At 47.4% G+C, this 26,597-nt stretch overlaps 1 protein-coding gene across 1 annotated transcript in view; it reads right to left on the bottom strand.

Moving 5' to 3' along the window:
- Positions 1-4,839, bottom strand: part of TGFA (transforming growth factor alpha) — a 135,297-nt gene extending 130,458 nt beyond the window's left edge. The window contains exon 1 of the mRNA XM_038747108.1: positions 4,765-4,839. Coding sequence (XP_038603036.1) covers positions 4,765-4,804 — 40 coding nt within the window. The 5' untranslated portion in view covers positions 4,805-4,839. The remainder of the gene's footprint in view (positions 1-4,764) is intronic.
- Between the last annotated feature and the right edge of the window lie 21,758 nt (positions 4,840-26,597).

Genomic DNA, 26,597 nt, shown 5'->3' with positions numbered 1-26,597 from the left:
CTTACTGTGTGCAGAGCACTGGACTAAGCGCTTGGGAGGGACAAGCCTTCCCAACTTGTTGCCAACTTGTACTTCCCAAGCGCTTAGTACACTGCTCTGCACACAGTAAGCGCTCAATAAATACGATTGATGATGATGATGACAAGTCGGCAACATAAATACGATGAATGAATGAAAGCCATCTCTGAGAGGACAGTGAAGGGGAAGCAGTGTGGCTCAGTGGAAAGAGCCCGGGCTTTGGAGTCAGAGGTCGTGGGTTCAAATCCGGGGCCGCCAATTGTCAGCTGGGTGACTTTGGGCAAGTCACTTCACTTCTCTAGGCCTCAGTTCCCTTATCTGGAAAGTGGGGATGAAGACTGTGAGCCCCACGTGGGACAACCTGATCACCTTGTATCCCCCCCCAGCGCTTAGAACAGTGCTTTGCACGTAGTAAGCGCTTAACAAATACCATGATTATTATTATTATTATTTTCTGGGCCTCAGTTCCCTCATCTGTAAAATGGGGATGAAGATTGGGAGCCCCAAGGGGGGAAGAGACTGTGTCCAACCTGCTTAACTTGTATCTCTCCCAGCGCTTAGAACAATGCTTTGCATAGTAAGTGCTTAACAAATACCACTATTATTATTATTATTATTCTCTGGGCCTCAGTTCCCTCATCTGTAAAATGGGGATGAAGATTGGGAGCCCCAAGGGGGGAAGAGACTGTGTCCAACCTGCTTAACTTGTATCTCTCCCAGCGCTTAGAACAATGCTTTGCATAGTAAGTGCTTAACAAATACCACTATTATTATTATTATTATTCTCTGGGCCTCAGTTCCCTCATCTGTAAAATGGGGATGAAGATTGGGAGCCCCAAGGGGGGAAGAGACTGTGTCCAACCTGCTTAACTTGTATTTCTCCCAGCGCTTAGAACAACGCTTTGCACATAGTAAATGCTTAACAAATACTATTATTATTATTATTATTATTCTCTGGGCCTCAGTTCCCTGATCTGTAAAACGGGGATGAAGATTGGGAGCCCCACGGGTGGGGCAGAGACTGTGTCCAACCTGCTTATCTTGTATCTCTCCCAGCGCTTAGCACATAGTAAATGCTTAACAAATACCATTATTATTATTATTATTCTCTGGGCCTCAGTTCCCTGATCTGTTAAACGGGGATGAAGATTGGGAGCCCCACGGGGGGCAGAGACTGTGTCCAACCTGCTTAACTTGTATCTCTCCCAGCGTTTAGAACAATGCTTTGCACATAGTAAGCGCTTAACAAATACCATTATTATTATTATTATTATTCTCTGGACCTCAATTCCCTGATCTGTAAAACGGGGATGAAGATTGGGAGCCCCACGGGGGGCAGAGACTGTGTCCAGCCTGCTTATCTTGTATCTCTCCCAGCGCTTAGCACATAGTAAGTGCTTAACAAATACCATTATTATTATTATTATTTTTCTCTGGGCCTCAGTTCCCTCATCTGTAAAAAGGGGATGAAGATTGGGAGCCCCACGGGTGGGGCAGAGACTGTGTCCAACCTGCTTAACTTGTATCTCTCCCATCGCTTAGAACAATGCTTTGCATAGTAAGTGCTTAACAAATACCACTATTATTATTATTATTATTCTCTGGGCCTCAGTTCCTTGATCTGTAAAATGGGGATGAAGATTGGGAGCCCCACGGGGGGCAGAGACTGTGTCCAACCTGCTTAACTTGTATCTCTCCCAGTGCTTAGAACGGTGCTTTGCACATAGTAAGTGCTTAACAAATACCATTATTATTATTATTATTATTATTCTCTGGGCCTCAGTTCCCTGATCTGTAAAACGGGGATGAAGATTGGGAGCCCCAAGGGGGGAAGAGACTGTGTCCAACCTGCTTATCTTGTATCTCTCCCAGCGCTTAGCACATAGTAAGCGCTTAACAAATACCATTGTTATTATTATTATTCTCTGGGCCTCAGTTCCTTGATCTGTAAAATGGGGATGAAGACTGGGAGCCCCACGGGGGGCAGAGACTGTGTCCAACCTGCTTAACTTGTATCTCTCCCAGCGCTTAGAACAATGCTTTGCGCATAGTAAGCGCTTAAAAAATGCCATTATTATTATTATTATTCTCTGGGCCTCAGTTCCCTGATCTGTAAAATGGGGATGAAGATTGGGAGCCCCACGGGGGGCAGAGACTGTGTCCAACCTGCTTATCTTGTATCTCTCCCAGCGCTTAGCACATAGTAAGTGCTTAACAAATACCATTATTATTATTCTCTGGGCCTCAGTTCTCTCATCTGTAAAACGGGGATGAAGATTGGGAGCCCCAAGGGGGGAAGAGACTGTGTCCAACCTGCTTATCTTGTATCTCTCCCAGCGCTTAGCACATAGTAAGTGCTTAACAAATACCATTATTATTATTATTATTATTCTCTCGGCCTCAGTTCCCTCATCTGCAAAATGGGGGTGAAGATAGGGAGCCCCACGGGGGGCAGAGACTGTGTCCAACCTGCTCAACTTGTATCTCTCCCAGCGCTTAGAACAGTGCTTGGCACATAGTAAGCGCTTTAACAAGGACCATAATTACTGTTGTCTTGGCCTGGCCCAGCGAGCCTCCTGCCGGGACCCCGGGGCTGGGCATCATTCATTCACTTCACTCAGAATTCACTCAGTGCTATTTACTGAGTGCTTCCTGTGTGCAAATCACTGTCCTAAGCGCTCGGGCGAGGACGCCGAACCAACTAACGGACGCATTCCTGCCCACGATGCTCTCCCAAAGTCAAGAGGGGAAGAAGGCAGACACGAATAGAAATGAATAAATCATACAATCATAGAGAAGCGGCGTGGCTCCGTGGAAAGAGCCTGGGCTTTGGAGTCAGAGGTCATGGGTTCAAATCCCGGCTCTGCCAATTGTTAGCTGGGTGACTTTGGGCAAGTCACTTCACTTCTCTGGGCCTCAGTTCCCTCATCTGTAAAATGGGGATGAAGACTGTGAGCCCCCTGTGGGACAACCTGATCGCCTTGTAACCTCCCCAGCGCTTAGAACAGTGCTTTGCACATAGTAAGCGCTTAATAAATGTCATCATTATTATTATTATTATTATACAACAGTGTGGCTCAGTGGAAAAGAGCCCGGGCTTTGGAGTCAGCGGTCGTGGGTTCAAATCCCGGCTCCGCCAACTGTCAGCTGTGTGACCTGGGGCAAGTCCCTTCACTTCTCTGGGCCTCAGTGCCCTCATCTGTCAAATGGGGATGAAGACCGTGAGCCCCCCATGGGACAACCTGACCAGCCGGTAACCTCCCCAGCGCTTTGAACGGTGTTTTGCACATAGTAAGCGCTTAATAAATGCCATCATTAGTATTATTATTATTATTATTTCTTATTATATTATATAAATGAGTAAGTAAGTACATCCTGCAATCAATGACTGGGCTCCGGTCCTGTGGCAGCGGGGCCTGAGGGGCGGGGCGGGGCCGCAGGGGTCAGGGGTCAGGGGGCCTGGGGTCAGGGGGCCCGGGGGTCGTCCCCCCCCACCCCGACACACACACACACACACACACACCCCGACACACATACATGGACGCACATACACAGGGACACATACACCCCTACACACACACACACACCCCTACACGCCGACACACACACCGATACACACACGGACAGACAGCCAGACACACACACACCCAACCACACCTACACCCCGACACATATACATGGACGCACATAAACACGGACACACACACACACACACACACCCCGATACACACATACACCCCGACACACACACACACACACACACACACACACACACACACACCCCGACACGGACCCACACACGGCCACACACCGTTACACACATACACCCCGACACACACACCCTTACACACCGACACACACACACGCACACACCCGGACGGACAGAGACACACACACACACACACACACACACACACACACACACACCCAACCACACCTACACCCCGGCACACATACATGGAAGCACATACCCAGGGAGACACACACACACACACCCCGATACACACATACACCCCGACACACACACACACACACACACCGATACACACATACATCCCGACACGGACCCACACACGGCCACACACCGTTGCACACATACACCCCGACACACACACACACCCAACCACACCTACACCCCGGCACACATACATGGACGCACATACCCAGGGACACACACACCCCCCGATACACACACGTACACACCGATACACACCTACAGCCCGACACACACCCACCCCCAATCACACCTACACTCCGACACACATACATGGACGCACATGCACAGGGACACACACACCGATACACACCTACACACACCCCTACACGGGGACACACACCCACGGCCACACACACACACACCCCCAACCACGCCTACACACCGACAAACACACTTGGGCACCCATACACGGGGCCACACAGCCACCCGGACACCCACCCACCGACACACAGCCACAGGGCCACGCACACCCCCCCCTACATACCGACACACACATGGACACGCACACACACACACACACACACACACACACACACGCACACAGACACCCCGACCAGCCCAGGGCCACACCCGGATCCGGGGGCGTCTCCCCCGGTGCCCACCGGGCCCTGGCAGGGCCTTAGGGGGCAGGACCGAGGAGGAGGAGAGGAAAGGGGTCACAGGGGGGTCACAGGCGGGTCACAGGGGGGCGAAAGGGGGTCAAAAAGGGGTCACGGGGGGCAAAAGGGGGGCACAGGGGGCACACCTACCCAGGCCGATCCATGCCAGCTCTCCAGCCGAAGGGACCATTTTCCAGGAGCCTCCTCCTCCTCCTCCTCCTCCCCTTCTTCCTCCTCTCCTCCTCCTCCTCCTGTTCTTCCTCCTCCTCCTCCTCCTCCTCCCGAGTGTGGGGCCCGGGCCTCCCGGCGGGAAGGTGGTGCCAGGGGAGGGGAGGGGAACCCAGGCCGGGAGGAGGAGGAGGAGGAGGAGGAAGAGGAGGAGGAGGAGGAGCCGCCACCCAGGGGCACGGCCACAGGCTCCCATTCATTCCTTCCATCGCCTTTACTACTACTAATAATAATGATGGCATTCACTAAGCGCTTACTATGGGCCAAGCACTGCTCACTGTGGGCCCAGGATTAATAATCATAATGATGGCATTCATTAAGCGCTTACTATGTGCCAAGCACTGCTCACTGTGGGCCCAGCAGTAATAGTAGTGATGGCATTCATTAAGCGCTTACTATGGGCCAAGCACTGCTCACTGTGGGCCCAGCATTAATAATAGTGATGGCATTCGTTAAGCGCTTACTATGGGCCAAGCACTGCTCACTGTGGGCCCAGCATTAACAATAGTGATGGCATTCATTAAGCACTTACTATGTGCCAAGCACTGCTCACTGTGGGCCCAGCAGTAATAATAGTGATGGCATTCACTAAGCGCTTACTATGGGCCAAGCACTGCTCACTGTGGGCCCAGCATTAATAATCATAATGATGGCATTCATTAAGTGCTTACTATGTGCCAAGCACTGCTTACTGTGGACCCAGCATTAATAATAATAATGATGGCATTCATTAAGCACTTACTATGGGAAGCACTGCTCACTGTGGGCCCAGCATTAATAATAGTGATGGCATTCATTAAGCGCTTACTATGGGCCAAGCACTGCTCACTGTGGGCCCAGCATTAATAATAGTGATGGCATTCATTAAGCGCTTACTATGTGCCAAGCACTGCTCACTGTGGGCCCAGCCCTAATAATAATAATCATGATGATGGTATTCATTAAGCGCTTACTATGGGCCAAGCACTGTTCACTGTGGGCCCAGCATTAATAATAGTGATGGCATTCATTAAGCGCTTACTATGGGCCAAGCACTGCTCACTGTGGGCCCAGCATTAATAATAATAATGATGGCATTTATTAAGCGCTTACTATGGGCCAAGCACTGCTCACTGTGGACCCAGCATTAATAATAATAATGATGGCATTTATTAAGCGCTTACTATGGGCCAAGCACTGCTCACTGTGGGCCCAGCATTAATAATAGTGATGGCATTCATTAAGCGCTTACTATGGGCCAAGCACTGCTCACTGTGGGCCCAGCATTAACAATAGTGATGGCATTCATTAAGCACTTACTATGTGCCAAGCACTGTTCACTGTGGGCCCAGCATTAATAATCATAATGATGGCATTCATTAAGCGCTTACTATGGGCCAAGCACTGCTCACTGTGGACCCAGCATTAATAATAATAATGATGGCATTTATTAAGCGCTTACTATGGGCCAAGCACTGCTCACTGTGGGCCCAGCATTAATAATAGTGATGGCATTCATTAAGCGCTTACTATGGGCCAAGCACTGCTCACTGTGGGCCCAGCAGTAATAATAGTGATGGCATTCACTAAGCGCTTACTATGTGCCAAGCACTGCTCACTGTGGGCCCAGCATTAATAATAATAATGATGGCATTTATTAAGCGCTTACTATGTGCCAAGCACTGCTCACTGTGGGCCCAGCATTAATAATAGTGATGGCATTCATTAAGCACTTACTATGGGCCAAGCACTGCTCACTGTGGGCCCAGCAGTAATAATAGTGATGGCATTCACTAAGCGCTTACTATGTGCCAAGCACTGCTCACTGTGGACCCAGCATTAATAATAATAATGATGGCATTTATTAAGCGCTTACTATGGGCCAAGCACTGCTCACTGTGGGCCCAGCATTAATAATAGTGATGGCATTCATTAAGCGCTTACTATGGGCCAAGCACTGCTCACTGTGGGCCCAGCATTAATAATAGTGATGGCATTCATTAAGCGCTTACTATGGGCCAAGCACTGCTCACTGTGGACCCAGCATTAATAATCATAATGATGGCATTCATTAAGCGCTTACTATGTGCCAAGCACTGCTTATTGTGGACCCAGCATTAATAATCATAATGATGGCATTTATTAAGCGCTTACTATGAGCCAAGCACTGCTCACTGTGGGCCCAGCATTAATAATCATAATGATGGCATTCATTAAGTGCTTACTATGGGCCAAGCACTGCTCACTGTGGACCCAGCAATAATAATCATAATGATGGCATTTATTAAGCGCTTACTATGGGCCAAGCACTGCTCACTGTGGACCCAGCATTAGTAATCATAATGATGGCATTCATTAAGCGCTTACTATGGGCCAAGCACTGCTCACTGTGGGCCCAGCAGTAATAATAGTGATGGCATTCACTAAGCGCTTACTATGTGCCAAGCACTGCTCACTGTGGGCCCAGCATTAATAATAGTGAAGGCATTCATTAAGCACTTACTATGTGCCAAGCACTGCTCACTGTGGGCCCAGCATTAATAATAATAATAGTGATGGCATTTATTAAGTGCTTACTATGTGCCAAGCACTGTTCTAAGCACTGGGGAGGTTACAAGGTGATCAAGTTGTCCCGGGGGGGCTCACAGTCTTCATCCCCATTTTACAGATGCGGTCACTGAGGCCCAGAGAAGCGAAGTGACTTACCCAAAGTCACCCAGCTGACAAGTGGCAGAGCCGGGATTTGAACCCACGACCTCCGACTCCCAAGCCTGGGCTCTTTTCCACTGAGCCACACTGCTTCTCATCCATTCATTCATTCATTCATTCCATTCATCCATTCATTAACGATAATGATGGCATTTATTAAGCGCTTACTATGTGCAAAGCACCGTTCTAAGCGCTTGGGAGGTTACAAGGTGATCAGGTTGTCCCACAGGGGGCTCACAGTCTTCAGCCCCATTTCACAGATGAGGTCACTGAGGCCCAGAGAGGCAAAGTGACTTACCCAAAGTCACACAGCTGACAAGTGGCAGAGGCGGGATTTGAACCCACGACCTCCGACTCCCAAGCCCGGGCTCTTTTCCACTGAGCCACGCTGCTTCTCATTCATTCATTCGTTCATTCCATTCATCCATTCATTAACAATAATGATGGCATTTATTAAGCGCTTACTTTGTGCAAAGCACTGTTCTAATCGAGCGCTGTGTGCAGAGCACTGGACTAAGCGCTTGGGAAGTACGAATCGGCAACATCTAGAGACGGTCCCTACCCAACGACGGGCTCACAGTCTAGAAGGGGGAGACGGACAACAAAACAAAACATGTAGACAGGTGTCGGTACCATCAGAATAGATCAATAGAATAATAATAATAATAATAATAATAATAATGGCATTTGTTAAGCACTTACTATGTGCAAAGCACTGTGTTCTAAGCGCTGGGGGGATACAAGGTGATCGAGTTGTCCCACGTGGGGCTCACAGTCTTAATCCCCTTTTTACAGATGAGGTAACTGAGGCCCAGAGAAGTGAAGTGACTTACCCAAAGTCACACAGCTCACAATTGGCAGAGTAGGGATTTGAACCCATGACCAGACACATCATTAATATTCATTCAGTTGTATTTATCGAGCACTTACTGTGTGCAGAGCACTGTACTAAGCGCTTGGGAAGTCCAAGTCGACAAAATATAGAGATGATCCCTACCCAACAACGGGCTCACAGCCTAGAAGGGGGAGACAAACAACACAAAACAAGGAGACAGGTGTCAATACCGTCAAAATAGATCAATAGAACTATAGCTATAGACATGTCATTAATACTCATTCATTCAATCATATTTATTGAATGATAATCGTGATGATAATCATGATGAATCATTTATTGAGCTCTGACTGTGTGCAGAGCACTGCGCTAAGCACTTAGGAGAGGACAATTCGGCCACAGATAGAGACGGTCCCTACCCAACAACGGGCTCACAGCCTAGAAGGGGGATACAGACAACAACACAAAACAAGGAGACAGGTGTCAATACCGTCAAAATAGATCAATAGAATTATAGCTATAGACACATCATTAATACTCATTCATTCAATAATAATAATAATGATGGCATTTGTCCCCCTCGTCCCCCTCTCCATCCCCACATCTTACCTCCTTCCCTTCCCCACAGCACCTGTATATATGTATATATGTTTGTACATATTTATTATTCTATTTATTTATTTAGTTAACTTGTACATATCTATTCTATTTATTTTATTTTATTAGTATGTTTTGTTTTGTTCTCTGTCTCCCCCTTCTAGACTGTGAGCCCACTGTTGGGTAGGGACTGTCTCTATATGTTGCCAACTTGTACTTCCCAGGCACTTAGTACAGTGCTCTGCACACAGTAAGCGCTCAATAAATACGATTGATTGATTGATTGATTAAGCGCTTACTAGGTGCTGAGCACTGTTCTAATCATATTTATTGCATGATAAATCATGACGATAATCATGATGAATCATATTTATTGAGTGCTGACTGTGTGCAGAGCACTGGGCTAAGCACTTAGGAAGAGGACAATTCGGCCACAGATAGAGACGGTCCCTACCCATGTGGCTCAGTGGAAAGAGCCCGGGCTTTGGAGTCAGAGGTGATGGGTTCAAATCCCGGCTCCGCCAATTGTCAGCTGGGTGACTTTAGGCAAGTCACTTCACTTCTCTGGGCCTCAGTTCCCTCATCTGGAAAATGGGGATTATGAATGTGAGCCCCCAGTGGGACAACCTGATCACCTTGTATCCCCCCCAGCGCTTAGAACTGTGCTTTGCACATAGTAAGCACTTAATAAATGCCATTATTATTATTATTATTTTGTTAGTATGTTTGGTTTTGTTCTCTGTCTCCCCCTTTTAGACTGTGAGCCCGCTGTTGGGTAGGGACTGTCTCTATATGTTGCCAATTTGTACTTCCCAAGCGCTTAGTACAGTGCTCTGCACACAGTAAGCGCTCAATAAATACGATTGATGATGATTATTATTACCCAACAACGGGCTCACGGTCTAGAAGGGGGAGACAGACAGCAAAACAAAACATGTGGACAGGTGTCAATACCATCAGAATAGATCAATAGAATTATAGATATGGACACATTGTTAGTATTCCCTCAATGGTATTTACCAAGCGCTGACTGTGCGCAGAGCACTGTACTAAGCGCTGGGATGTACAAGTCGACAACACCCCTCCCTCCCCCTCGGGGGTCCCAGACAGGCGGGTTCGAGGCCTCTCTCCCCATCTCTTCCAGTCCCGGGGGCCCGGGCTCCTCCTGTGAGCCGGGGTCAGGGGTCAGGGGTCAGGGGAGCCGGTCCTGACCTCGGCCCGCCCCACACGGGTGGGAAATCAATCAATCAATCAATCAATTGTATTTATTGAGCGCTTACTGTGTGCAGAGCACTGTACTAAGCGCTTGGGAAGTACAAGTTGGCAACATATAGAGACAGTCTCTACCCAACAGTGGGCTCACAGTCTAAAAGGGGGAGACAGAGAAAGACCATAGGGAGGGGAGGGTCATTCATTCATTCATTCAATTGTATTGATTGAGCGCTTACTGTGTGCAGAGCACTGGACTAAGCGCTTGGGAAGTCCAAGTCGGCAACATCTAGAGACGGTCCCTACCCAACAACAGGCTCAACGGTCTAGAAGGGGGAGACAGACAACAAAACCAAACAAGGGGACAGGTGTCAATACCATCAAAATAGATCAATAGAATTATAGATATGGACACATCATTAATATTCATTCAATCGTATTGATTGAGTGCTTACTGGGTGTAGAGCACTGGACTAAGCGCTTGGGAAGTACAAGTCGGCAACATCTAGAGACGGTCCCTACCCAACAACGGGCTCACAGTCTAGAAGGGGGGGAGACAGACAACAAAACAAAACATGGAGACAGGTGTCAATACCATCAAAATAGATCAATAGAATTATAGATATGGACACATCATTAATATTCACTCAATTGTATTTATTGAGCACTTCCTGGGTGCAGAGCACTGGACTAAGCGCTTGGGAAGTCCAAGTCGGCAACATATAGAGATGGTCCCTACCCAACAACGGGCTCAACAGTCTAGAAGGGGGAGACAGACAACAAAACAAAACATGGAGACAGGTGTCAATGCCATCAAAATAGATCAATAGAATTATAGATATGGACACATCGTTAATATTCACTCAATCGTATTGATTGAGTTCTTACTGGGTGCAGAGCAGTGGACTAAGCGCTTGGGAAGGACAAGTTATTGTTGTTATTATAGCACAGAGGGGGAATACAAGGTCATCAGCTGTGTGACTTGGGGCAAGTCACTTCACATCTCTGGGCCTCAGTTCCCTCATCTGGAAAATGGGGATTAAACTGTGAGTCCCATAATAATAATGGCATTTATTAAGTGCTTACTATGGGCAAAGCTCTGTACTAAGCACTGGGGAGGTTACAAGGTGATCAGGTTGTCCCATGGGGGGGCTCACAGTCTTCATCCCCATTTTACAGATGTGGTAACTGAGGCCCAGAGAAGTGAAGTGACCTGCCCAAAGTCACACTGCTGACAATGGGTGGAGCCGGGATTTGAACCCATGACCTCTGGCTCCCAAGCCCGAGCTCTTTCCACTGTGCCACGCTGCTTCCCATGTGGGACAACCTGATGACCTTGTATTTCCTCCAGTGCTTGGAACCCAGTAAGCGCTCAATAAATATGGTTGAATGGACGAATGAATCTTATTCATTCATTCTTTTCATTCATTCATCAATGAGGCCCTGGTTTTTGATACCGGTGAGTTGCCTGCCTGGTGACCTTGGGAGAGTCACTTCACTTCTCTGGGCCTCAGTTTCCTCATCTGTGAAACGGGGATCCAATCCCCGTCCTTCCTGCCCCTTAGGCTGTAGGACAGGGTCTCTAGCTGACTTGATTAGCTTGTGTCGGCCTCAGTGCTTAGCGCTGCTCTTGACACACGGCAAGTGCTTCACAAAGATCCTCATTATTATCATCATTAATAAGAATAATAGTAATCATTAACAAGCACTGTTATCAGCTCCTGTTCCTTCGATAAGACATTGAAAGAGCTTTAAAACCTTCTTTTTGCAAGGAGAAAACCAGCTCGAACCCCTCCCAGAGGAACAGGAGCTGATAACAGTGCTTGTTAATGATTACTATTATTCTTATTATTCTTATTAATGATGATAATAATGACGATCTTTGCGAAGCACTTGCCATGTGTCAAGAGCAGCGCTAAGCACTGAGGCCAACACAAGCTAATCAAGTCAGCTAGAGACCCTGTACAGTGCTCTGCACACAGTAAGCGCTCAATAAATACGATTGAATGAGTGAATGAATGAATGCCTGTTGTATTGTCCTTTCCCAAGCGCTTAGTCGATCAATCAATCAATCCATTGATAGTACAGAGCACTGTACTAAGCGCTTGGGAAGTCCAAGTTGGCAACATATAGAGACGGTCCCTACTAGGATAGTCCAGTGTTCCGCACACAGTAGGCGCTCAGTAAGCACGGCGGACTGGCTGACCGACCTAGACCGTGAGCCCACTGTTGGGTAGGGACTGTCTCTATGTGTTGCCAACTTGGACTTCCCAAGCGCTTAGTACAGTGCTCTGCACACAGTAAGCGCTCAATAAATACGATTGATGATGATGATGATCTCTATGTGTTGCCAACTTGGACTTCCCAAGCGCTTAGTCCAGTGCTCTGCACACAGTAAGCGCTCAATAAATACGATTGATGACGATGAGACGCGTGTGAGAAGGAGCGCTCTCCCGCCTCTCCCCCTTTCTAGACTGCGAGCCCGGTGTTGGGTAGGGACGGTCTCTGTTGTCGAACCGCACTTTGTACAGCGCTCCGCACCCGGTAGGCGCTCAAACAACAGGCTGGGATGGGCGGACGGATGACCGACAAGGGGACCGAGGCCTAGGCAGAGTCCCGTCGACGCTCCTGTCCGTTTTTGCTGCATTTCCTCTCGTCAACGTGCTTATTAGCGGGATGTTTGTGTTTCAATGGCCTCTTTCTTCACTGTAATCATCATCAATCGTATTTATTGAGCGCTTACTATGTGCAGAGCACTGTACTAAGCGCTTGGGAAGTACAAGTTGGCAACATATAGAGACAGTCCCTACCCAACAGTGGGCTCACAGTCTGTAATCAGCCTCCCCGTCCTTCCTGATTCCTCCCCGCGCCCGGCGGGCGTCGGGAGCCGGCCGAGCAGGGGGTTTGGCGGGTGAGATGGCACCGCTCAGATAGTGGCAGGTAAACAGAGGCAGCGAGAACCTCCGGCTGATACGCATCGCCACCCTCCCTCCCCGCGAGGCGGGGCGACCAAACAAGCCTCCACCTGGCTCCGGGCCTCCAGGGCTGGCCCCACATCCAGGGGGGACTTACTGAGTGCTCACTGTGCCTGTGTATCCATCAATCATGATGATTGGTATTTATTAAGCACTTACTATGTGCAAAGCACCGTTCTAAGCGCTGGGGAGGTTACAAGGTGATCGGGTTGTCCCACGGGGGGCTCACAGTCTTCATCCCCGTTTTACAGATGAGGAAACTGAGGCCCAGAGAAGTGGAGTGACTTGCCCAAAGTCACACAGCTGACAAGTGGCAGAGCTGGGATTTGAACCCATGACCTCTGACTCCAAAGCCCAAGTTCTTTCCACTGAGCCACGCCGCTCCATAAATACGATTGATTGATTGATTGATTGATAATCAATCGTATTTATGGAGCACTTACTGTGTGCAGAGCACTGTACTAAGCGCTTGGGAAGTACAAGTTGGCAACATAGAGAGACGGTCCCTACCCAACAGTGGGCTGTGTATGTGTGGGGAGCACTGTACGAAGCGCTTCATCACCATAAATAACAACGATGGCATTTGTTAAGTATTTACGAATATGATAATGGCATTTGTTAAGCGCTTACTAGGTGCGAAGCACTGTTCTAAGCACTGGGGGGATACAAGGTGACCAGGTTGTCCCACGTGGGGCTCACAGTCTTAATTCCCATTTTACAGATGAGGGAACTGAGGCTCTGAGAAGTTAAGTGACTTGCCCAAGGTCACACAGCAGACATGTGGTGGAGCCAGGATTCGAACCCATGACCGCTGACTCCAAAGCCCGGGCTCTTTCCACTGAGCCACGCTGCTTCTCTATATAATATATAGAGAATATAATAATGATGGCATTTATTAAGCGCTTACTATCAATCCATCGTATTTATTGAGCGCTTGCTGTGTGCAGAGCACTGTACTAAGCACTTGGGAAGTACAAGTTGGCAACATATAGAGACGGTCCCTACCCAACAACGGGCTGTGTATGTGTGGGGAGCACCATACTAAGCGCTTCATGACCATAAATCTACATGTCTATTCTATTTATTTTATTTTGTTAGTATGTTTGGTTTTGTTCTCTGTCTCCCCCTTTTAGACTGAGCCCACTGTCGGGTAGGGACCGTCTCTATGTGTTGCCAACTTGTACTTCCCAAGCGCTTAGTACAGTGCTCTGCACAAAGTAAGCGCTCAATAAATACGATTGATGATGATGATGATAAATAACAACGATGACATTTGTTAAGCATTTACGAATATAATAATGGTGGCATTTATTAAGTGCTTACTATCAATCAATCCATCTATCAATCGCATTTATTGAGCGCTTACTGTGTGCAGAGCACTGTACTAAGCACTTGGGAAGTACAAGTTGGCAACATAGAGAGACGGTCCCTACCCAACAGTGGGCTGTGTATTTGTGGGGAGCAGCGTGCTGAGCGCTTCATGACCATAAATAACAACGATGATATTTGTTAAACATTTACGAATATAATAATGATGGCATTTATTAAGCGCTTACTATCAATCAATCCATCAATCAATCATATTTATTGAGCACTTACTGTGTGCAGAGCACTGTACTAAGCGCTTGGGAAGTACAAGTTGGCCTACCCAACAGTGGGCTGTGTATGTGTGGGGAGCACTGTACGAAGCACTTCATGACCATAAATAACAACGATGACATTTGTTAAGCATTTACGGATATAATAATGATGGCATTTATTAAGCGCTTACTATCAGTCAATCCATCAATCAATCGCATTTATTGAGTGCTTACTGTGTGCAGAGCACTGTACTAAGCGCTTGGGAAGTCCAAGTTGGCAACATATAGAGGCGGTCCCTACCCAACAGTGGGCTGTGTATGTGTGGGGAGCACCATACTAAGCGCTTCATGACCATAAATAACAACGATGGTATTTGTTAAGCATTTACAAATATAATAATGATGGCATTTATTAAGTGCTTACTATCAATCCAGCAATCAATCCTATTTATTGAGCGCTTACTGTGTGCAGAGCACTGTACTGAGCACTTGGGAAGTACAAGTTGGCAACATATAGAGACAGTCCCTACCCATTCATTCATTCATTCATTCAATTGTATTTATTGAGCGCTTACTGTGTGCAGAGCACTGTACTAAGTGCTTCAGAAGTACAGGTTGGCAACATATAGAGACGGTCCTTACCCGACAGCGGGATCACAGTCTAGAAGGGGGAGACAGACAACAAATCAAAACATATTAACCAAATAAAATAAATAGAATAAATATGTACAAATGAGAGTAATAAATATGTACAAACATATATATGTATATGCGTGTGTATACATATTCATTCATTCAATTGTATTTATTGAGTGCTTACTGTGTGCAGAGCACTGGACTAAGCACTTGGGAAGTACAAGTTGGCAACATATAGAGACGGTCCCTACCCAACAGTGGGCTCACAGGCTAGAAGACTGTTCTAGCAGCAAAGCACTGTTCTAAGCGCAGGGGAGGCTACAAGGTGATCACGTTGTCCCACGGGGGGCTCACAGGCTTCATCCCCATTTTCCAGATGAGGTCACTGAGGCACAGACAGTAATAATAATAATAATAATAATAATAATAATGGTATTTGTTAAGTGCTTACTAAGTGCAAAGCACTCTTCTAAGTGCTGGGAAGGTTACAAGGTGATCAGGTTGTCCCACGGGGGGCTCACAAGCTTCATCCCCATTTTCCAGATGAGGTCACTGAGGCACAGACAGTAATAATAATAATAATGGTATTTGTTAAGTGCTTACTATGTGCAAAGCACTGTTCTAAACACTGGGGAGGTTACAAGGTGATCAGGTTGTCCCACGGGGGGCTCACAGTTTTAACCCCATTTTACAGATGAGGTAACTGAGGCACAGAGAAGTGAAGTGACTTGCCCAAAGTCACACGGCTGACAGTTGGCAGAGCCAGGATTTGAACCCATGACCTCTGACTCCAAAGCCCGGGCTCTTTCCACTGAGCCACGCTCACTTGCCCGAAGTCACACAGCTGACAATTGGTGGAGCCAGAATTTGAACCCACGACCTCTGACTCCAAATCCCGGGCTCTTTCCACTGAGCCACGCGGCTTCTCCGTATGTATATGCCAGACACCCCACTAAACGCTGGGGTAGACACAAGCTATTTGAGTTGGACACGGTCCCTGTCCCATTCGGGGATCACGGTCTTCATTCATTCTTTCCATCATATTTATTGAGCGCTTACTGAGTGCAGAGCACTGTACTAAGCGCTTGGGAGAGGACAATAGAACAGTAATCAGACACATTCCCTGCCCACAAGGAGTAGCTCCCATCCTCGTTTGACAGATGAGGGAACTGAGGCCCAGGGAATAATAATAATAATAATAATAATAATAATAATAATGGCATTTATTAAGCGCTTACTATGTGCAAAGCACCGTCCTAAGCGCTGGGGAGGTTACAAGGTGATCAGGTTGTCCCACAGGGGGCTCACAGTTTTAATCCCCATTTTACAGATGAGGGAACTGAGGCCCAGAGAAGTGAAGTGACTTGCCCAAAGTGGCCCAGCTGACAACTGGCAGAACCAGGATTTGAACCCATGACCTCTGACTCCAAAGTCCGTGCTCTTTCCACTGAGCCCGCCGCTTCCCTAACAACATTCATGGCATTTGTTAAGCGCTTACTACGTGCCAAGCACTGTTCTAAGCACTGGGGGGGATACAAGGTGATGAGATTGTCCCATGTGGAGCTCACAGTCTTCATCCCCATTTTCCAGATGAGGGAACTGAGGCCCAGAGAAGTGAAGGGACTTGCCCTAAGTCACACAGCTGACAGGCGGTGGAGTCAGGATTCGAACCCATGACCTCTGACTCCCAAGCCCGGACTCTTTCCACTGAGTCCAGCGGATGTGAAGTGACTCGCCCAAGGTCACGCGGCAGGCAAGTAATCCCTGTTCTGCCACTTGTCTGCTGTGTGACCTTGGGAAAATCACTTCACTTCTCTGGGCCTCAGTAACCTCATCTGGAAAATGGGGATGGAGACCTGCGAAGCCCCAGGTGGGACAGGGACTGTGTCCAACCCGATTTACTTGTATCCACCCCAGCGTTTACTACAGCGCTTAGTACAGTACTGTGTGCTCTGCACACAGTAAGCGCTCAGTAAATACGATTGAATGAATTGAATGAATACAGCGCCTGAGACATAGTACACGAGTAACAGATAATAATAATGGTAATTATTTTTATCATTATTAAGTGGTGGAGTCAGAATTAGAACCCAGGTCCTTCTGAGTCCCAAGCCCAGGTTCTTTCCACTAAGCAGTGCTGCTTCCCCTAAAGGACAGGCTCCAGTTTAGAATAATCCCCATTAAAACAACGGTCCAAGAGGGATTTAATTAATTAATTAATTAATTAATTGATTGATTAATTCAATCGCATTGATTGAGCACTTACTGTGTGCAGAGCACTGTAGTAAGTGCTTGGAAAGTACAGGTTGGCAACATATAGAGACGGTCCCTACCCAACAATGGGCTCACAGTCTAGAATATATGTATATATGTATATATGTTTTTACATATTGATTACTCTATTTATTTATTTATTTTACTTGTGCATATTTATTCTATTTATTTTATTTTGTTAATATGTTCTGTTTTGTTGCCCGTCTCCCCCTTCTAGACTGTGAGCCGTTGTTGGGTAAGGACCCTCTCTATATGTTACCAACTTGTACTTCCCAAGCGCTTAGTACAGTGCTCTGCATACAGTAAGCGCTCAATAAATACGATTGAATGAATGAACGAATGAATAGAAGGGGGAGACAGACAACAAAACATTAATAAAAATAACAATAATAATAATAATAGTGGAATTTAAGCACTTAATAATTCAATCTTAATAATCATTCATTCATTCAATCGTATTTATTGAGCACTTACTGTGTGCAGAGCAATCAATCAATCAATCATATTTATTGAGCGCTTGCTGTGTGCAGAGCACTGTACTAAGCGCTTGGGAAGTACAAGTACTGTACCAATCAATCAATCAGTCGTATTTATTGAGCGCTTACTGGGTGCAGAGCACTGTACTAAGCGCTTGGGATGTACAAGTACTGTACCAACCAATCAATCAATCAATCGTATTTATTGAGCGCTTACTGTGTGCAGAGCACTGTACTAAGCGCTTGGGAAGTACCAGCTGGTAACATATAGAGACAGTCCCTATACTAAGTGCTTGAGAAGTACAAATTGGCAACATATAGAGATGGACCCTACCCAACAGTGGGCTCACAGTCTCCTTGTAACCTCCCCAGTGCTTAGAACAGTGCTTTGCTCATAGTAAGCACTTAATAAATGCCATTATTATTATTATTATTATTATTATTATTATTATTATTATTATTATTCCCTCATCTGAAAAAATGGAAATTCCACTCCTGGGCTCCCTCCTCCTGAGAACGAGAGCCCCATGTGGGATCTGGTGATCTCGTACCTCCTCCTTTGTACCATGCTTGGCACATAATCAATCAATCAATCGTCTTTATTGAGCGCTTACTATGTGCAGAGCACTGTACTAAGCGCTTGGGAAGTCCAAGTTGGCAATATCTAGAGACGGTCCCTACCCAACAGCGGGCTCACAGTATAAAAGAGTGGGCTCACCGTCTAATAAGTGAGTCAAATCACTTCACTTCTCTGGGCCTACTGAGAGCTTCAAGGCCCTACTGAGAGCTCACCTCCTCCAGGAGGCCTTCCCAGACTGAGCCCCTTCCTTCCTCTCCCCCTCGTCCCCCTCTCCATCCCCCCCATCTTACCTCCTTCCCTTCCCCACAGCACCTGTATATATGGATATATATTTGTACATATTTGTTACTCTATTTATTGATTGATTTATTTTACTTGTACATATCTATTCTATTTATTTTATTTTGTTGGTATGTTTGGTTTTGTTCTCTGTCTCCCCCTTTTAGACTATGAGCCCACTGTTGGGTAGGGACCGTCTCTATATGTTGCCGACTTGTACTTCCCAAGCGCTTAGTACAGTGCTCTGCACACAGTAAGTGCTCAATAAATACAATTGATGATGATGATGATGATAGTAAGTGCTTAACAAATACCATCATTATTATTACAGTGCTTTGCACACAGAAAGAGCATTCAATAAATACGACTGGATGAATGAATGATGTTTGTGTGTCCATCCTTGTATGTGAAGGTGTGTTGTATGGGAAGAGAGGACATATACACAGGTGGGGAGGAAAAACACAGCTAATGTGGATTTACCCCAGCTGCTTCTCTATTACCTCCTTCTCCCCGACTCCCCTCTCTCACCTGATGATATTTCTTAAGTGCTTACGGTGGGCCGAGCACTGTTCATTCCTTCATTCATTCGTTCAATCATATTTATTGAGCGCTTACTGTGTGCAGAGCACTGGACTAAACGCTTGGGAAGTACAATTGAGCAACAGATAGAGACAATTCCTGCCCAACATCGGGTTTGCAGTCTAGAAGGGGGGAGACAGACAACAAATAGGCATCAAGAGCATCCAAATAGATCAATGGAGAAGCAGCATGGCTCAGTGGAAAGAGCCCGGGCTTTGGAGTCAGAGGTCATGGGTTCAAATCCCGGCTCCGCCAATTGTCAGCTGTGTGACTTTGGGCAATCGCTTCACTTCTCTCTTATCACTCCATTTATTCATTTATTTATTTTACTTGTACCTATCTAGTCTATTTATTTTATTTTGTTAGTATGTTTGGTTTTGTTCTCTGTCTCCCCCTTTCAGACTGTGAGCCCACTGTTGGGTAGGGACTGTCTCTATATGTTGCCACCTTGTACTTCCCAAGTGCTTAGTACAGTGCTCTGCACACAGTAAGCGCTCAATAAATACGATTGATTGATTGATTCTCTGGGCCTCAGTTACCTCATCTGGAAAATGGGGATGAAGACCGTGAGCCCCCCGTGGGACAACCTGATCACCTTGTAACCTCTCCAGCACTTAGAACAGTGCTTTGCACATAGTAAGCACTTAATAAATGCCATTATTATTATTATTATTATAAACAGAATTACAGATTCATTCATCAATCGTATTTATTGAGCGCTTACTGTGTGCAGAGCACTGTACTAAGCGCTTGAAAAGTACAATTGGGCAACAGATAGAGATAATCCCTGTCCAACAAGGGGCTCGCAGTCTAGAAGCGGGGAGACAGACAACAAAACAAACCAAGTAGACAGGCATCGATAGCAACAAAATAGATAAATAGAATTATAGATCTATACACACTGTTCTAAGCGCTGGGGTAGATGATGATGGCATTTGTTAAGCGCTTACTATGTGCAAAGCACTGTTCTAAGTGCTGGGGGGATACGAGGTGATCAGGTTGTCCCATGTGGGGCTCACAGTCTTCATCCCCATTTGACAGATGAGGGAACTGAGGCCCAGAGAAGTGAAGTGACTTGCCCAAAGTCACACAGCTGACAATTGGCGGAGCCAGGATTTGAACCCACGACCTCTGAGTCCAAAGCCCGGGCTCTTTCCACTGAGCCACGCTGCTCCTGCAGACAAGAAGAGACAAGCTAATCAGGTTGGCCTCAGTCCCGCTCCCACAGGGAGCTCACAGTCTGAATCCTCATTTTGCAGATGAAGGAACTGAGGCACAGAGTAGTGACGTGACTTGCCCAAGGTCACACAGCAGACAAGCGACTCGAACCCAGATCCTTCTGCCTCCCAAGCTCGGGCTCTAGCCCCTAGGCCATGGTGGACTGAACCGGAGGAGGCTTTCAACAAGGGTTCTGTGTGTCCGTGTCTTACATAAAAGACCCAGACGCCCTGTTTACTCTGGATTCGAAACGTCCCGACGAGGAAAAGCGAAAACATTTGAATTTTCCCTCTCTCAGTTTCTTACACAAAAACAAACTGTAGCGAGCCGGAGCCTTTTTGGCATCTTCCGCGTATGCGAATCAATCGGTCTGGGTTACCCGGTGGAGTCTTAAGAGTTTCCCCTTGTTTATTTTTGCAATTTATGGCTTGAAGGTCAAAAAAGCAGCAGCCCTGGCCTGGGCTGCCGAATTGTCCATTTATTGGGAGGTTTTGGACGTGATCGGTTTGGTGGCCTCTCACCTTGTGGAAATCGCCACACTGCAGCCTGGGAAAGAACGATGAAGTCGGTGGTATCTGATAAGCGCTTACTATGTGCCAGGCATTGTACTAAGCGCCGGGGTAGGTTGGATACAGTTCCTGTCCCCCGTGGGGCTCACAGTCTTCAGCCCCATTTTACAGAGGAGGGAACCGAGGCCCAGAGAATAATAATAATGATAATTTTGGTATTTGTTAAGTGCTTACTCTGTGCCAAGCACTGTTCTAAGCGCTGGGGAGGTTACAAGGTGATCAGGTTGTCCCACATGGGGCTCACAGTCTTCATCCTCCATTCTACAGAGGAGGGAACCGAGGCCCAGAGAATAATGATAATTTTGGTATTTGTTAAGCGCTTACTCTGTGCCAAGCACTGTTCTAAGCGCTGGGGAGGTTACAAGGTGATCAGGTTGCCCCACATGGGGCTCACAGTCTTCATCCCCCATTTTACAGAGGAGGGAACCGAGGCCCAGAGAATAATAATAATTTTGGTATTTGTTAAGCGCTAACTCTGTGCCAAGCACTGTTCTAAGCGCTGGGGAGGTTACAAGGTGATCAGGTTGCCCCACATGGGGCTCACAGTCTTCATCCCCCATTTTACAGAGGAGGGAACCGAGGCCCAGAGAATAATAATAATTTTGGTATTTGTTAAGCGCTTACTCTGTGCCAAGCACTGTTCTAAGCGCTGGGGAGGTTACAAGGTGATCAGGTTGTCCCACATGGGGCTCACAGTCTTCATCCCCCATTTTACAGAGGAGGAAACCGAGGCCCAGAGAATAATAATAATGATAATTTTGGTATTTGTTAAGCGCTTACTCTGTGCCAAGCACTGTTCTAAGCGCTGGGGAAGTTACAAGGTGATCAGGTTGCCCCACATGGGGCTCACAGTCTTCATCCCCCATTTTACAGAGGAGGGAACTGAGGCCCAGAGAATAATAATAATGATAATTTTGGCATTTGTTAAGCGCTTACTCTGTGCCAAGCACTGTTCTAAGCGCTGGGGTGGTTACAAGGTGATCAGGTTGCCCCACATGGGGCTCACAGTCTTCATCCCCCATTTTACAGAGGAGGGAACCGAGGCCCAGAGTATAATAATAATGATAATTTTGGTATTTGTTAAGCGCTTACTCTGTGCCAAGCACTGTTCTAAGCGCTGGGGAGGTTACAAGGTAATCAGGTTGCCCCACATGGGGCTCACAGTCTTCATCCCCCATTTTACAGAGGAGGGAACTGAGGCCCAGAGAATAATAATAATGATAATTTTGGCATTTGTTAAGCGCTTACTCTGTGCCAAGCACTGTTCTAAGCGCTGGGGTGGTTACAAGGTGATCAGGTTGCCCCACATGGGGCTCACAGTCTTCATCCCCCATTTTACAGAGGAGGGAACCTAGGCCCAGAGAATAATAATAATGATAATTTTGGTATTTGTTAAGCGCTTACTACGTGCCAAGCACTGTTCTAAGCACTAGGGAGGTTACAAGGTGATCAGGTTGTCCCACATGGAGCTCACAGTCTTCATTCCCCATTATGTTGCCAATTTGTACTTCCCAAGCACTTAGTACAGTGCTCTGCACACAGTAAGTGCTCAATAAATACGACTGATTGATTGATTGATTGATTGATGGATTTTACAGAGGAGGGAACCGAGGCCCAGAGAATAATAATAATGATAATTTTGGTATTTGTTAAGCGCTTACTTTGTGCCAAGCACTGTTCTAAGCGCTGAGGTGGTTACAAGGTGATCAGGTTGTCCCACTGGGGGCTCACAGTCTTAATCCCCCATTTTACAGAGGAGGGAACCGAGGCCCAGAGATTAATAATAATTTTGGTATTTGTTAAGTGCTTACTCTGTGCCAAGCACTGTTTTAAGTGCTGGGGTGGTTACATGGTGATCAGGTTGTCCCACATGGGGCTCACAGTCTTCATCCCCCATTTTACAGAGGAGGGAACTGAGGCTCAGAGAATAATAATAATGATCATTTTGGTATTTATTAAGCGCTTACTCTGTGCCAAGCACTGTTCTAAGCGCTGGGGAGGTTACAAGGTGATCAAGTTGTCCCACGTGGGGATCACAGTCTTCATCTCCCATTATGTTGCCAACTTGTACTTCCCAAGTGCTTAGTACAGTGCTCTGCACACAGTAAATGCTCAATAAATACGATTGATTGTTTGATTGATTGATTTTACAGAGGAGGGAACCGAGGCCCAGAGAATAATAATAATGATAATTTTGGTATTTGTTATGCGCTTACTCTGTGCCAAGCACTGTTCTAAGCGCTGGGGAGGTTACAAGGTGATCAGGTTGTCCCACGGGGGGCTCACAGTCTTCAGTTTGTCTTCATCCCCCATTATGTTGCCAACTTGTACTTCCCAAGTGCTTAGTACAGTGCTCTGCACACAGTAAGTGCTCAATAAATACGATTGATTGATTGATTGATTTTACAGAGGAGGGAACCGAGGCCCAGAGAATAATAATAATGATAATTTTGGTATTTGTTAAGCGCTTACTCTGTGCCAAGCACTGTTCTAAGTGCTGGGGAGGTTACAAGGTGATCAGGTTGTCCCACATGGGGCTCACAGTCTTCAGGTTGTCTTCATCCCCCATTTTACAGAGGAGGGAACCGAGGCCCAGAGAATAATAATAATGATAATTTTGGTATTTGTTAAGCGCTTACTCTGTGCCAAGCACTTCTCTAAGCGCTGGGGAGGTTACAAGGTGATCAGGTTGTCCCATGTGGGGCTCACAGTCTTAATCCCCCATTTTACAGAGGAAGGAACCGAGGCCCAGAGAAGTCAAGCAACTTGCCCAAGGTCACGCAGCAGACAAATGGCAGAGCCGGGATTAGAACCCAGGTCTTTCTGATTCCCAGACCCGGGCTCTATCCACTAGGCAACACCGCTTCTCAAAACTCGAGGAGACTCAGGGGATGGAAGAAAGATTTCAGGTGGGGTCTCCCCCCAGGCCCGGGTTGGGTCTGCTGCTCTCTCCTGGACTCTGGTAGGTGATGGGGAAGTGGCAGAAAACATCATCATCATCATCATCAATCGTATTTATTGAGCACTTACTATGTGCAGAGCACTGTACTAAGCGCTTGGGAAGTACAAATTGGCAACATATAGAGACAGTCCCTACCCAACAGTGGGCTCACAGTCTAAAAGGGGGGAGACAGAGACCAAACATACTAACAAAATAAAATAAATAGAATAGATATGTACAAATAAATTAAATAAATAAATGAGTGGAGTAAAAAAATATGTACAAACATATATACATATATACAGGTGCTGTGGGGAAGGGAGGGAGGTAAGATGGGGGGATGGAGAGGGGGACGAGAGGGAAAGGACTCAATCTGGGAAGGCCTCCTGGAGGAGGTGAGCTCTCAGCAGGGCCTTGAAGGGAGGAAGAGAGCTAGCTTGGCAGAGGGGCAGAGGGAGGGCATTCCAGGCCCGGGGGATGACGTGGGCCGGGGGTCGACGGCGGGAGAGGCGAGAACGAGGTACAGTGAGGAGATTAGCGGTGGAGGAGCGGAGGTTGCGGGCTGGGCTGGACAAGGACAGAAGGGAGGGGAGGGAGGAGGGGGCCAGGGGATGGACAGCCTTGAAGCCCAAGGTGAGGAGTTTCTGCCTGATGCGCAGATTGATTGGTAGCCACTGGAGATTTTTGAGGAGGGGAGTGATATGCCCAGAGCGTTTCTGGACAAAGATAATCCGGGCAGCAGCATGAAGTATGGATTGAAGTGGAGAGAGACACGAGGATGGGAGATCAGAGAGAAGGCTGATGCAGTAGTCCAGACGGGATAGGATGGGAGCTTGAATGAGCAGGGTAGCGGTTGGGATGGAGAGGAAAGGGTGGATCTTGGCAATGTTGTGGAGCTGAGACCGGCAAGTTTTGGTGACGGCTTGGATGTGAGGGGTGAATGAGAGAGCGGAGTCCAGGATGACACCAAGGTTGCGGGCTTGTGAGACAGGAAGGATGGTAGTGCCGTCAACACTGATGGGAAAGTCAGGGAGAGGGCAAGGTTTGGGAGGGAAGACAAGGAGTTCAGTCTTCGACATGTTGAGCTTTAGGAGGCGGGCAGACATCCAGATGGAGATGTCCTGAAGGCAGGAAGATATGTGAGCCTGGAGAGAGGGGGAGAGAGCAGGGGCAGAGATGGAGATCTGGGTGTCATCAGCGTAGAGATGATAGTCGAAGCCTTGGGAGCGAATGAGGTCACCAAGGGAGTGCGTGTAGATCGAGAACAGAAGGGGACCAAGCACTGAACCTTGGGGAACCCCCACAGTAAGGGGATGGGAGGGGGAGGAGGAGCCTGCGAAAGAGACTGAGAAAGAACGACCGGAGAGGTAAGAGGAGAACCAGGAGAGGACGGAGTCTGTGAAGCCAAGGTCACATAGCGTGTTGAGAAGAAGGGGGTGGGCCACAGTGTCAAAGGCAGCTGAGAGGTCGAGGAGGATTAGGACAGAGTAGGAGCAGTTGGATTTGGCAAGCAGGAGGTCATTGGTGACCTTTGAGAGGGCAGTTTCCGTGGAATGTAGGGGACGGAAGCCAGACTGGAGGGGGTCGAGGAGAGAGTTGTTATTGAGGAATTCTAGGCAGCAAATGTAGACAACTCATTCAAGGAGTTTGGAAAGGAATGGTAGGAGGGATATGGGACGATAACTAGAAGGTGAGGTGGGGTCGAGAGAGGGTTTTTTTAGGATGGGAGAGACATGGGCATGTTTGAAGGCAGAGGGGAAGGAACCAGTGGAGAGTGAGCGGTTGAAGATGGAAGTTAAGGAGGGGAGAAGGGATGGAGCGAGAGATTTAATGAGATGAGAGGGAATGGGGTCAGAAGCACAGGTAGCCGGAGTAGCACTTGAGAGGAGGGAGGAGAGCTCCTCTGAGGACACTGCTGGGAAGGATGGGAGAGTAGCAGAGAGTGTTGAGAGACGGGGGGATGGAGAAAGGGGGGAAGAGACTTTGGGGAGGTCGGACCTGATGGATTTAATTTTGTTAATGAAGTAGGAGGCCAGATCGTTGGGGGTGAGGGAAGGAGGAGGGGGAGGAACCGGGGGCCTGAGAAGGGAGTTGAATGTACGGAAGAGCTGGCGGGGGTGATGGGCATGGGGGTCAATAAGGGAGGAGAAATAGTTTTGTCTGGCAGAAGAGAGGGCTGAGTTAAGGCAGGAAAGGATAAACTTGAAGTGAACAGGGTTGGCATGGTGTTTAGACTTTCGCCAGCAGCGTTCGGCAGCTCGAGCATAAGAGCGAAGGAGGCGGACAGTGGCAGTGATCCAGGGCTGTGGGTTAGTGGTG

This window comes from Tachyglossus aculeatus, chromosome 5 (assembly GCF_015852505.1).
Source record: "Tachyglossus aculeatus isolate mTacAcu1 chromosome 5, mTacAcu1.pri, whole genome shotgun sequence".
NCBI lineage: Eukaryota > Metazoa > Chordata > Mammalia > Monotremata > Tachyglossidae > Tachyglossus > Tachyglossus aculeatus.
The sequence above is the reverse complement of the archived record's forward strand: the minus strand, read 5'-3'. Positions and strand labels throughout refer to the sequence as shown.